General features: G+C 45.2%; 1 protein-coding gene across 1 annotated transcript in view; it reads left to right on the top strand.

Annotated features, from left to right (window-relative positions):
• Positions 1-14,091, top strand: part of LOC135396417 (adhesion G protein-coupled receptor E1-like) — a 300,114-nt gene that overhangs the window by 269,639 nt on the left and 16,384 nt on the right. Inside the window, exons 5-12 of the mRNA XM_064627383.1 lie at positions 8,413-8,850; positions 9,433-9,567; positions 9,683-9,888; positions 10,841-10,978; positions 11,859-11,953; positions 12,007-12,127; positions 12,338-12,433; positions 12,525-12,681. Coding sequence (XP_064483453.1) covers positions 8,413-8,850; positions 9,433-9,567; positions 9,683-9,888; positions 10,841-10,978; positions 11,859-11,953; positions 12,007-12,127; positions 12,338-12,433; positions 12,525-12,681 — 1,386 coding nt within the window. The remainder of the gene's footprint in view (positions 1-8,412; positions 8,851-9,432; positions 9,568-9,682; positions 9,889-10,840; positions 10,979-11,858; positions 11,954-12,006; positions 12,128-12,337; positions 12,434-12,524; positions 12,682-14,091) is intronic.

Raw genomic sequence — 14,091 nt, 5'->3', positions numbered from 1 at the left:
ATCCAGCACCACAGTGGAAACACAAGAAAAAACCGCCGTTTCGGGACTCCCAAGTTGCCGGGCGCGCGTATGCCAACGCCATGCGGGCCGTCGTTGCTCCACCCCCTTGACATTCCTTCGCCGCGATTCTCCCTCCGGAATACGAACGACAGAAGCGCCAGGTAAAAATGAAGGCGTAACTTGATCAGAGGGGGGAATGTAGAGGGAAGGTGCAGTCAGCCTGCTCTAAAGTGGCGGCTCGGTGCACCCAGGGGAGGGAGAGGAGGGGAGGGTGAAAGAGGGACGGAGAGATGATGGTGGCACAGGAGAGGGAGCGATCTGGGTAGTCCAAGAGGACTACCCACGACAGAAAACATGCGAGCATCCCTCAGTAGTGCTCATTGGGATGTTCCCTATACCACAGTAACCGTCAGGATTATTGGCGAAGTTACCCCATCCCTGATTAGAGGAAGCAGATTTTGTGAGGCGAATGAATACCAAGGGGGTGGAGCAACGACAGCCCGCATGGCGTTGAAATACGAGCGCAGGCACCTTGCGAGTCCCAAAACGGCGGTGTTTGGTTTGGTTTGCTTTTGTTTTTTCTTGTGTTTCCAAAGTGGTGCTGGATGCCTTCAGTGATGTATCGTGGTAAATCGAACATGCGCTTTCCATTTCCGTTGAAACGTGGGGTTGACTTTGCAAACTAGTGAGATCAAATTTAAAAATTCAACTTACTGCAGTTCAACATTGACTTGGTCTTTCCTGGTGGCAAAAGTGCCGCAAAGACCAATGGGGCAAGCAGCATCCTTGTACAACGTCTAGATTTTTTTATAATTCAGAGGTACGATACAGCAAACACCTTGTATATAGTTCCTTGGAACGTATTGTAAAAAGGGACGTGCCATATTTTCTTTGGGGGTAGGGACAGAGAGAGAGACTGGAATCTAATTTTCAAAACATCTGAGAGTTGAACACCTTTATTTTTATTTCTCTCTCGCTCTTTCATTTGACAACAATTAGGTGATAATTATAACTTTGCCTGTGACTGAATTTGTGTTTCACTAGAAAGCACAACAACTGCTCTCGGGAAGCAAAGGTCTCTTTTGTTGCTGAGACTGGCTGGCAAAGTTATAATTGTTTTTAGAAAAACTCATGAAACGAGGTGAGAAAGTAATGACGTCAGTTAATATATAGTGTTTAAACAACACTATGTCTTGCGTTTGTCCCTTTTGGTCATCAGTCGTCAAGTTGCTTCTGATAATTTGGTGTACTTTCTATCTGCTCCCACTATGGCTCATTTCAGAAACCTCTTTATAGGCTGAGCGTAGCAGGCCTGGTGTTGGGCAATGCATGGTCTTATCAGGAAACTTATTTGCTTCCGCTGTTGTCAGTTTACATGACAATGGAGGCTCATATGCCCTCCCACGCTCCAAAGTAAAGAACTGTGAATTACATGACGTTGGTACGCGTTATCTATTGGTGCGCGTTATACACCCAACTATTTCAATTTTCGCTAATTTTAAAGGGTGCGCGTTATACACCGGAAAATACGGGTATGCAAAAGACAACACAAAGAGAGATCCTTGAAGGAATTACGTAACAGGGAAAGCAAAGATGTCGACATCGGAATGAACGGTTTGCTGAATTCGTGAGACGAGGTCAAGCGGTGTATGGCGCTACAGACTTTAGTGAGGAAGGGACACTCAAGTGCGAAATTTTCTCCTCGGGGAATGAGATATGCCATGACCTTGACAATAATGCGGAAGGAACCAGATTCATCCGTCGCGTCGTTCGTGGTTTTCCCAAGAAGAGCGAGAATACGGGGAGACCTCCCATTCGTTCCCGCAAACCATTTCCCGCCATCATTGGACACTGTATACTAGGTCTCATGAGAAGAAAGAAGGATGAATCCCGTTCCTTTTGCATTGCTGTCAAGGTAACGGCATCTTTCATTCCATGAGGAGAAAATTTTGTGTTGATAAACCGTTTTAGGAGGGAAGATATGTTTAAAAAAAACTGCGTAGAACTTTGTATTAAGACATACATGAAAAATAAACTGGATTGAAACAAAATAATAACAATAATCTACAGCTTTCAATGAGCCGCTTTAAACCTCAGCCCTATGTGAAACACAAACGTTTCATTCTTTCGCAAGAACGGACACGCAAATCACCCATGCTCGAGCGCTCTCATCATAACCGAGATGTCGCAAAGTCTAGCAGTAGTGAATAATATATGATGACATAGATATAGAGAACGATATTGGGAATCGTTTGAGTGAAAAGGGGACTCCGGCATTGATTTTCGATTCTAGTACATGTATAATTCTTTGCACTGCAAGAAAATAGTTTAAAAGCCTCTTTCCATGAATTTCTTTAGCGAAGCAACATAGAAGAGACAAACCGCTCTGGAGAACCTTTTGTGCGCATACTATATGGCTCTGAACTGACGAAGAAGAGGAGCGTGATGGAAAGAGTGGAAGCTAGCATACACGAATGAACAAACAGAACACGTAGGCCTCGACGCACAAGAACAGCTAAAGGAGGCAGTCGTCCAAAAAGGGTGTCCTTCCGGTGCCTGAGTTTTCCGACGAGTGCTTTCTTTCGCGCACACTTTTTCCCTTCTGTCTTGTGTTCCCTTTTTAATGCGATTCGTGAGGCAATCTCTGGGGCTAATGTCAGACACCTACTTGTTCCTCAGATTGATTGGTTTGAGTGTGAAGTAAATTGAATTCGTAACCCAATGAGTCCCCTTCTCACGACAATAACAAAAAAGACACTACAACATACATTCTTCTTGTATTAACATTGGAAGTTATGAAGGATATGCGTGAAAACAATGTATTGGTCGCGGCATTGGATGAGATTAGGTCAGCCAGTCAACGCGTTCCAATGACGTACCGTGTATTCACACGAGCGTCTTTTCTGACTGCGCAGCGACTGAAGGAGGAGAAGGAGGTATCAGCGTAATCACCCAATCATCCAACCATTCGGTCGCGGGCGGGGCTTATCGTACAGCAGAATCTAGGAAGCGCGCACATTTTTATCTTATTTTTCGCGAGATATGAAAGAGCCTTGTGCAACATCACTGCGCTCGGCAGCTCCGTCCGTCAGAAAGAACCACGCGGATAGTTTGTTCCGGGGGCACAGAATCTGACGACTGACGCGCAGAACCTTCCGGGAGGACGAAAAAAAAAAGCCACCTTATGTTGCCAATGTGAAGATCGCTTTTGTTTTTATGTAATACACCTGGTATAGTGCAACACTCGATTTTGTGGAAACTTGCCGATGAGCAATACCGAAATGTACTATGGAAACATGCCATGTGAGAACAGATCGTTTTTGAAATGAAAAAGAGACACCTGGATGTCGAAGCAACGGTATGTATGTACACCAGAGCACTTTTTGGATCCTCATATTCACGGCGTAGTCGTTGTATCAGTTAAGAACGCGTTAATTATTAATAACGAGTTGGCTGCATGCTCGCATTCCAAACCAAAAGGTATCGACTCAGGATGCTGGTAGTTTCGTTTAAAAAACGAGAAAATGTGTGAGCAGTATGTCGCACGCCAGGTAAGCCAAAGGGACTCAAAATTTAATCCACGAGCCGGCCACTGCGGAGGTCGCACATATTCATAGTTGTCTTGCATCATAAATTAACGGTGTAATGCTATCATATTTTAGGGCTGTAATTACACCAACTTACAGGTAGCACCCTGTGTTCACCATCACGTCTTGCAGTGCGCTCGCGGGAGGCCACTGTGTGCATACATTGTGTCCTTACAAGCATCAACGAGGACGAACAGTTGTAATAAAGGGAGCCAGTTTTCCTCGGTTTCACTATTTTTGCGTGTTTGCCATCCATCGCGGCCACAAAGTTTGGTAACTGCCACAGCGCTTCAAAGTAACGTGTTTAAAATCTGGATAAAGCTAGTGCTGTAAATGCAACATATTGACGAACTTACGTTATAGCGTCTCGCTTTGCTATAGCATTATTTCGTAATTATTCACTGAGGGACCTTCTTATACAACGCGATATGCAAAAAGTGCGAATTCGTTTCGAATAAATTTCGTTTTGTTCCATAATTTCATATGTATGGATGGGACGGGAACGTACCCCCCCCAACCCACCCACCCACAACCCCCTCCCCCCCCCCCCCCAAAAAAAAAAGAATGGAAAATATGAGGAAAGATCATAAGGGTTGTTTGAATGGGAGAGGGTCACTTCCAAGAGAGGTACTTCTCCCGTTCTAATTGCACTACCAACGGTGCGGGTTCATGGTGGTGAATTCTACCTCACTATGCCACCGGTAAATGCGATTAACATTTTACTGCAATGAGTAGTGTACGAAGGCAGTAGACACAAAAACATGGCCTGTCATGACAAGGTTTCTTGCTTTAGCAGAACGTGCGGCTACCACATACACTACCACACACACTCACTACTACTACAACTACCAGTCTACCACACACTACCACACACACACACACATCATTGAGACAAAAAGGTGTACGCCCCACTCTGTCTTCCAATCACAAGTGAGCCCTATCATTCGCGGCAGTGGTTGGCGCAGAGTGTGCTATGGGATGAAGCTGTTTGTACTGTGTTCTAAAGGTGCGACCTTTACGCCACAGCCGTCTCTGCTTTACATCAGACTCATCACCGTAACACTGCTGCGGAGCCACGGTAGAAAACGAAGACACACAGTCTTCATAGCACTCTCTCCTACACTCTTTCCCGCTCAGTCTTATTTGCGAACGCTTTATGCATTTAGAGGCATGTTTAAGCACACATAATTCGAAGGAACCTGTTGCAGATGGGTTAAGGAAAAACGATCACTGGCTAGTATAATGTCCCGCATATTCGTCTCTATACTCTCCTTATGCGCTTTGCTATGCGGAGCAGAATGTATTCAAAAGCGGCCGCATCCATTCTCAAAACCTTGCGGTAGGCACATGGGTCCTCGTGTCGTAGCTCCCATAGAAGGCTATTTTGCAGACCTTGCTCTTTAATCAACATCCTTCCTTAACCACTTCTTTTCATGGCAGCATTCACTATCGTCAATGAGAACAGCAAAAGCCACCAATCTTCGCTTTCTTTCGTCCATTGCGTACCAAGCGCCGTGCACATAAAATTAATGCTGCAACCTACAACCGCAGCGCGAACGTTATCCCCGGCATCTGAGCTGACAGCACATTGGAACACTATCTGTGTAGGCATTCCAGAAGGGCGTAGCCTCAGCGCCTAATCATTTACCCTCTCGCTCCTTCAGTCGATGCGCCGTCAGAAAACACGCTCGTGTGAATACACGGTAAAACCTGGAGCCTGTTGGAGTTGATTGTGGTCGATCACTTTGATTCTTTATAGCGTTCTTCTGTCTCTGCAGGTTCTTTTTTTTTTTTTTTTTTAGCTCTTGCGGGCGAATGAGAGTATACATTTGCGTCTCGGAAGAGCTTTAAAACGCCGCGTTGGAACAGCTTAGCAATCTATTTCTTCGAATGCCTAAGTGAAACACTTGGGATACGCATAGCATGCTCAGAAGCAACCGTAATTCCAAATGGTATCGTCCCGATTTGTTGGAAACTAGAAGTGTACGCTGCTTACTTAATAATCCCAATTCATGCAAAAAGACGTACACTCCTCATTTTCAACAAATCAGGAAAGGGAACGACATCATTCTAAATGATCATTGGTTCTGAACGCGTTACGCGTGAGGTTCTGCGTTTCTAGAGTGCAGGGAAAGATAACACACAGGTAGCGCTGTTCTTGTTACCATTCTCTTAAAGGGAGACTTCGCAAGTATCCGAAAGAAAATAGGCGAATATCGTACCAAACACAACCCACCCCCCTCGATACAGCCTGTGCGTTCATTCTACGCGAGTAACGATGACAATAACAAACCGAAACGCGACACCCTCCCACTGGTCGTACCAATGCCACCTACGCCGTTAAAACAGAACTTGACCACACAGCACGCTCGTAGCCAACCATCATTCTGTCCTGATTTGTTCAAAATGGGAGGAGGCGCTTATCTGGGATACATTATGCATGTCCCAGATAGGCGCTTCCTCATGTTTCGAACAAATCAGGACACATAATTATATCATTCGGAATGGTGGTTGGCTACGAGCGTGCTACGTGGTAAAGTTCCGTTTTAACAGTGCAGATACAGAAGGCCTGCTTACTGCCTTCTCACACCCCTTCGTACGTAGACATATAGACCACTTTACTGTTTACAAAAAAGATGCGCCATCTCCGCATGCGCGGGGTTGGTGTTGGCAAAACACACTGAACGCAGCCGTGCGACATCGGCTGTGTTGAACTGCTACACCGCTCTCGACTGTCTCTTTCCACAATAACCGAAATAATTTAGAGCTCTGAAGGAATGAGACAAGTGTTACTACAAGACCAAGTTGTTTATGAACGGTATACAACATGACGATCCCTTTGCGCTGCACATCGACAACTGGACAGCCCAGCCACAAAACATGCCGCCGGTCACAATCGCATTGTAGTTTATCTAATATTTTCGCCGAGCCAGTTCACTGCTGATACTGTGCAAGCGTACAAGTCACTGGAAGCTCACAATTACTTCACCTCAGTCCGACGAAAGGAGGTTCCAAACCCAGCCCACAGAGTCATAGTAGAAAAAGTAACAGTTCCTGAAATTGGGAGAGGGAAAGCATTACCCCAGCAAAAGTTCAGCAAGAGTTCGCAAAAATTTACATAATTAAACTTACGTTACACGACATTCACATCAGGAGGTGGCAAAAACCTAGTAAGAACAAATGCCGTTGACCACATGACTCTAGGTGGTGTAGTTTTTTTTTTTTTTTAATATAATTCAATGACACGTTTTCTGGGACACCCTGTAGACATGTAGAAGACAGCGACAACAATTATTATTAGACTAGACATTACAACATTAATTATTATTAGATTGGAGACAAGATTAGGAGGGAGGCTATCCAGGTCTCACTGGGTAAAGTAGGGCGAGTAAATGATTGGGGGCCAGAACGGAAGGTTGGCTGACGCACAAGACCAGATGTTATTGTTCAATCGTATACACCAGCTTGCTTACCTCCTCTTCTTAAGTACAACGGTTAATTCTCGTTGTGAATGTGTCGGTGTGGTTGCGCCCAGCGGACGTCAGAGAACCCCAACTGCACTCACAGAAAAAAGGGTAGAGCAGTTAGACCTTTTAGGAGATAATATTTGTCGCATATGTTGTGCCTAAAAGGTTGCAAAGTTCTATACCTGCTACCTCACTCTCTGCCACGAATGATAGGGTTACCACTTCTGATTCCGTGAGCGAGGGTGGCGTACGCCTTTTTTGAGCAACTTGGATATATGTGAATCGCTTTTGCCACCCTTTTACACCCTTTATCAGACGCTATGTTGATCTAGGTGGTAACTATAGAAGTTACCACCTTTTCACACCCTTTTTTCTTAGAGTGTGGTAGAAATAATTTGTACTCCTATCCTGCGGCATGTGAAGATATCGCCACACAATGCAGGCTGATTCACCTTACGTGTAAATGTACTGTGCGCGCCACTGTTAAACAATCTCCCGTTTTCGTGGCCTCGCTCCGATAAGGGCTCGATTATCGGGGAACAGCGAAAACGACAATGGACTGGTCAATTGTCACTTCGGGGTTGGTCGGGTGCCAGCATGGTATCGCGTGTTGACAATAGCACGTGTAAAAACAACGGCTCAAGCGCAATGAAAGAACGCTGCTTGTCTGTGAATTTCCTGAATGATTTTTTGTGACTTCTTTCATTGCGCTTTAGCCGTCGTTCTCAGGTTTTGTCAACAAGGATACCAAGTGTAGACAATGTCTCGCTTGTCTAGAGACTCAAAACAGACGACTGCTCGGGAGCATCTTCGGGACATCTCCTCGGGAGCATCATCGGGAGCATTTCTCGATTGCTGCTCCTCTTTCGATGATGTACATGATATCTGATATAGGTACACAAGTTCACATAAACAGTTCGGGATTCGGGGGCCTCTTCTGACTCATGCGGCGGACTGCGCCGTGCTTTTCCTCTTCGGGCTAAAGTGCGCGTGTTCGCACGTTTACATATGTCAGCAACCGACCACCTCCAAAGTGTCAGTACATTCCGGCAAGACCGGTCCATTGCTATTTCCACTTTTCCCCGGTATCGGAGCGAGGCCACGGAAACGAGAGATTGGTTAACGGTGGCGCGCACACTACTCCTAACTATTATACTATATGTGAGGCTTCTCATTATATTTTCAACAAATTGCCTCGAACAACAATGTAGAGCATCGCCTGTGGCGATCAAACGCCCAAATCATCAGCAGTAGCATCAGAACAAAGCTGTTGTTGTTTCCCTTTCCCGTGACAATAACTACCCAGCATGCAACGCTTGAAGTCGTCTATTAATGAAGGTCGGTCATGTTATTCGCAGACTGCCTGATGAACGTGTGTAAGCACGGCGCATGTGAGACTACGGGTGATAAGCCTGGCTACCGCTGCCTCTGCGAGCCGGGCTACTTCGACCAGTCGTGTGACAGCTTTGACCCGTGCTCCCAGACTCCCTGCAAGACCTTCGGCACGTGTGTCAACACCAGCCACGCCGAGTATCGGTGCGACTGTTTCACGGGCTTCTCCGGTCGCAACTGCACCACATTTAATCCGTGTGCACTGAACCCTTCACCCTGTCTACACGATGGCGTCTGCATATCTAACGCATCGCATACTTTCACCTGCCACTGTGTGGGAGGCTACTATGGGAAGACGTGTCGTAACTACGACCCCTGTTTTTCCCAACCATGTCTCAATGGAGGGCAGTGTAGGAATCAGTCGGATACCTTGTTCACTTGTCAGTGTGCCCCAGGGTTTGCTGGTAAGTTGACCGACGTTTTACTTCGCCCGTTATATCTCCTTGAAATGCTTCCCGTTAATTTGTCGGTACTCCTTGTCTCGGGTGTTACTTCGCAGTCATGCACCGTCTCGCTTTTGTCGAACCCGTTATAGCTGGATGTCTCTTATTTTTGGGCAAACCCCCGCTAAAGTGTAGGCAGTGAACAGTACTTCCATGAGGTACTTCCACTAATTCCATGAGGTCAATGGCCAGCTAAAGAGCAGTACTTACGCTATAATTTCCGTACTTGTGATGACAAATGCATTGTGCTGTATTTCTTTATCGTGCGTGGCTCCCTCAAATAAGGGTGTCCCGATAACTAGGCCTCGACACACGCCATAAATGCTGAGTACGCACCCTGTGACCTGCGAAGAACCTTTTCTGAATTCTTATGATGAAAGTTAGAGAGCGTTGTTTCATGGAGTGTTCTCCGAGTGAGAGTCATTAAACGGCCAAGGTTCGGTCTATTTAAAGTGTCTTCTTGCCTTCAGAACCTACGAGGACTTACTATGAGAAGAAGCGTTTGTCTCTGACGCCATAAACATTTGTCTAATTTTGCCGCAGGTCATGTGTGTGAACAGAATATTGACGAATGCCTTTCCAACCCTTGTAAGAATCGTGGCGAGTGCGAAGATGCCATCAACGGCTTCATCTGCAACTGCCAAGGCGGATACAAAGGGAGCATGTGCGAGATACGAGGTGGGCGTCACTGTTCTCTGAGAGCGTGCATTCAATCTGTCTGTCGTGAACCAAGTCGTCTTCTTGTTCCATTATTTCGGTAGCACGTTCAAAGCATAACCTTGTTCAACCGTAGAGTCGTGCCCGGAAGAATTCCAGCAAACCGACAAAGGACTTTTTCATTGGCTGCCTATACCGCATGGGTCCATTGCCAAAGTGGAGTGTCCGTATGGTGCATACAATCCAGCAAGCGACTACAAATATGCGAGGCGAAAGTGCCGCTTGCTTTCTAACGGTCAGGCAGCATGGGTGAAGGTATCTTCACAGCATTGCAGATATAAGGTAGGTGTCGGATGTACCATACCGTCACCGTTAAATGAACACGGCATTTCTAGCGTAACCTTGTTCGTAATATACTTGTATATATTAAGGGCCTCCCTGCGCACAAACTCGCCCCTGCAGTGGGTGCTTGATGCTGCATGGCATCCTTCGCCGTTTCCAGCGCATGATTGTACACTACATGCGTCTCTCAAGTCCATGATTTGCAAGACCATGTTGCACAGGAACACTTGATGACTGTAGAGTCCTTAAATCAACGGTTTCCTAAAACTGCCGATACTTTCGAATGACGTTATTGTTGGCTGGTAACACAGAAAGTTGCTTTAGCCATTCGCTATTCGATTGCATATTGGTATACATATACAGAGAAATGCATTCACGTGTGATTCACGATGTGCGCGAAGGACCGATGGTATCTGCAACGCACAACGGAATGAATGGCGGACTCGTTTGCTGGTGTGAAAGTGTTTCCTACCTCAGCGTGGCCTTGGACGGTTCGTATAAACCATCTTTTAGAGTCATCTCCGAGGTCTGCAAGAGCGCCTTTTAGTCTCACGGGTATAAAATAGTAGTAACAATTTTCAAATGTGATGATCACTTTTGAGCGTCGATCTTCAACTCACCTCTCCTCGCGAAATGCCATTACCTTCAACATAAAAGGAACGGGATTCATTAGTTCCGTCGTTCGTGATTGCCGGAGAAGATTGATCACCTCAAAAGATCCTTCACAGAGAGAAAGAGTTCTTCTTTTTAAGTGTTGAAAAAGGTCAGCCAATATTTGTTCTTTGTTCTTTTTCTCGTAAATCTCCCCTCTGTTGCTCGTACTTTCGCGACGTGTACCGACTAACCCGCATGGACAGGAAATGTCAGCAGGATAAGAAAATAGCAAATATGTCAGATCGAAGGCTTTTCGTATCGTCTTTTCTTATCGTGACTTTCTTTGCTATTGTAACAGAGTTTTCAAGCTGCCGAGAACATAACAGCCGAGCTCGAGTTCCTGACACATGATCCCAGCAGCATCAGACCAGATCAGATCAGATATTTTGCTGACAAAATCGAGCCAGTCGTAGACTACGCTGTCAAGGACATCAAGGTCAGTTCAACCACGACTTCGAAAATGAGTTCTGTCATGCTTCTTCGTAACTCGCGGGAAAATGGAACGAAAATTTCTGGTTCATCGTTTTTTTTTTCTTTGTAGCTTTTTGGTATGTTTATACACTGTATGTAAACTTTCCGCGACAGCAAATTACTCTTTGATCAAGAAAAAAAAGGAACTAGCGTAATGATTTCTGCCACTCATGTACGTTGTGTCTTTGTGCTTGTATGTCGTACAATTTCTTTTTGTTAGCCTCAATTTATGTTCTGCTTATGGAATTGGTAAACGTTTAGCCGGCAGCTCGTGTTTTAGTTCCTTTTCTCGTGATTGGCCTTTACTGTTCACTCACACTGCTTATTCAAACATCATCAACGCTTGTTTCTGACATATTCAATATTAATTAGTATTACGCGAACGAGGCAGAGCCATGCCAAACATTGCTCTTAAAAATCGATACTGTTTCAGAAGATATTGGAGGCAAGTCGAAAAAATAACTTCTTTTCCGTTTTTTAGAATGTAAGCACATAATGAAGACAAAACATGATTAGGGTGTTTCATCGACACGGACAATACAAAAAAAAAAAAAAAAAGAGAGAAAGAAAACGCCATTAAAGTAGCTTTTCACAATGCTTCAACAAATACGATATGGCTCTGCCTTTCATCTGCTGCGGCGGAGGAAATGGTTTTTAACACCTTGCAATCTATGAGGAGTATTTATAGCGTGAGGACGAAAACAAGAATATGAGCGTCAAGTTTTTTTTTTTTTTTTTTTTCTATAGCGTTGTCCGAGGCTTCAGGTCGGGGAGGCGCCAAGACTAGTAAATAAGACAGCGCTGTCCGCTTCTCCGCGGTCACATTTCTTTCTTTTCCTTTTTAGATCGCCCAGGCCATGATACATGTGATTAGTAATTTTCTGGCACTGAATGACAGCGTCCTGGAAGAAGGAGACGCCAATGGTTCAGCAGTTGAGAAGTGAGTGTCTTCCTCGCACTCTGTTTCAATTAGCCGCAACGTTCTTTTCCCAGGCTCGTTGGAATCGTGGAAAGATTCACTTCCGAAGTTATCCTCGGACCAGGCGCCTTGATAATCGAAAATGAAAACCTGGTGGTGAAGGCCATTGCGTGGTCACCCAAGTTGCTCTCCCAGGTGGGCATTGCCGTGAAACGACATCCCAAATAAGGGATTTGAAGGTTTCTTTCGTGGACTACGAATACCCTTATTGCGAACTTGTGATTGGACAAACACTTGGTCGCGTGGTTTCTCCAAACTTTACCCTCTCCCCTGCGCCAGGCGATCTTCTTGGCTCTGTCGTTTGTCCAGGGCTGACTTCACTGTGCCAACATTTTCCTTTCCCAGGGACAAGACATATTGAGCTTTTCTTTGAGATCCAGCGGAGACCACTACCTACACGAAGATTTCTCCGGCGATGGCGACGAACAAGAGGAAGGCGAGGTAATTGTTTTCTCACTTATATCTATTATTTTCTTGTGTGCCCTTTTCATTTATCGAAGGTTTAGTTTACAGTCCTAACGATTTATTCCAGAACATAGTGATCACCATCCCCTTTGAAGCCCTCTCGGTGGCCATTAATAGCTCGGGTAAAGAGAGTGAACGAGGTCCACGAATAGCTTTCGTGTCTTATCGGAACGACAAGTTCTTCCGACCCAGGCACAAGATACGTGGTGCACTTGTCTCTACTGGTAAGAATTAATATAACACTCTGGGCGAAAGTATACCACTCTTGTGTCATTTTACGTGTGTCAAACGTACACTTTGTAAACTCTAATGCACACGCTGATGAGACCATTGTTTGGACCCTTTTCATTAGTAAAGGGACAACGCCGAGGGCTCTGCACACATGAAAAACATATTTTAAGAAAATTTTTCTTTTTTATGTTCTAGATTGCAATAGTCGTCACCCCTGGCGCAAATGGTCGCTGTTTCCATCGCTTACTCTGGCACGGCTTGATTTATGCCCCGTAATAACTGTAGTCGAGGGATTCCGCTGCGACGTGGGTTGTGGAAGCCCGCATTGCGTTCTATGGAATGCATTTACGAGAAGATTCTTTGTGTCTGTATGAACCTGAGATTCAGGTCTTGCACCGGCGGGTGGTCACAAAAAAAAATAATAAATAAAGGAGAGAACAATCTCGTCATCAAATACCGATACTGATGCTTTCGCAACGTCGTTGAAGGCACTGGTTTTTCTCGTTGAAGGGTGCGCATTGAAACACCAGTCGGAACGTTTGCAGATCGCAGTGTCCGAAGTGCTGGTTGTTTTGACGGTTTGTCGCCAAAACACGATATCCTATAATAAACGCTCCGCGCTCTTAAAACAGATGTTTGCCTTAATTGACATCACGTTGATGGGCTACTCAACGTCCTGATTTGCGCTAAGATGAAGATGGTAAATGATAATGATTTGGGGCGACGTCCCAGGCTGTCGCATGTACGGGCAGTCTTCAACGATGATTGGAACCAATGGCCATTGAACCAGTGCCGTGTATAAAAAGGGAGTCTGGCCATTAGGAGGACCCTAAAAAAGAGGCTCGACCTGTCAATCAAACTTGAGCGTTTTTCATTGGCTCTTGTTTTCTATGGGGGCCGCCATGACACCAAAATTTCGCCAACGTGGAGTTGTTGCGTGGAACGGCGAAACTGTGATTTCGTGACAAAAAAAAAATTCACGGGCGACTTTAATTGCATACTGTGAGTGTATATCCTTATGTACGTATCTGCAAAATCAGCTTCAACTTTCGTTACGCCATCTTTATTTATGGGAAAATTGTACGTTTCGTTGTTGACTTTAGGCCTATTGAGGACCGCGATCGCATGGATATAGTAGGAAAGACGCCACTTATGCGAAAAATTTTGAATGCTTTTGTTTAATTTTATTTATATACACATATTTGTCAATCTCTGATTCTATCTGCTTATGTTACGTGATTGAAAGTTCATACCGGTAGCCGTCTGCGTACGAAGAAGCGGTTTCTGCAGCTCTGCGTTTTTCCCGGAATGCGGATGACGTTGATAAAAGTGGCCGCAATATCCATCGTTTTGTTGTGTTGCCAGACATATCTGTTTCAGTCCAAACCAATCCAGTTTCTCCA

This window comes from Ornithodoros turicata, chromosome 6 (assembly GCF_037126465.1).
Source record: "Ornithodoros turicata isolate Travis chromosome 6, ASM3712646v1, whole genome shotgun sequence".
NCBI classification, from domain to species: domain Eukaryota; kingdom Metazoa; phylum Arthropoda; class Arachnida; order Ixodida; family Argasidae; genus Ornithodoros; species Ornithodoros turicata.
Note: the sequence above shows the minus strand (reverse complement) of the source record. Positions and strands in the feature narration are given on the sequence as shown.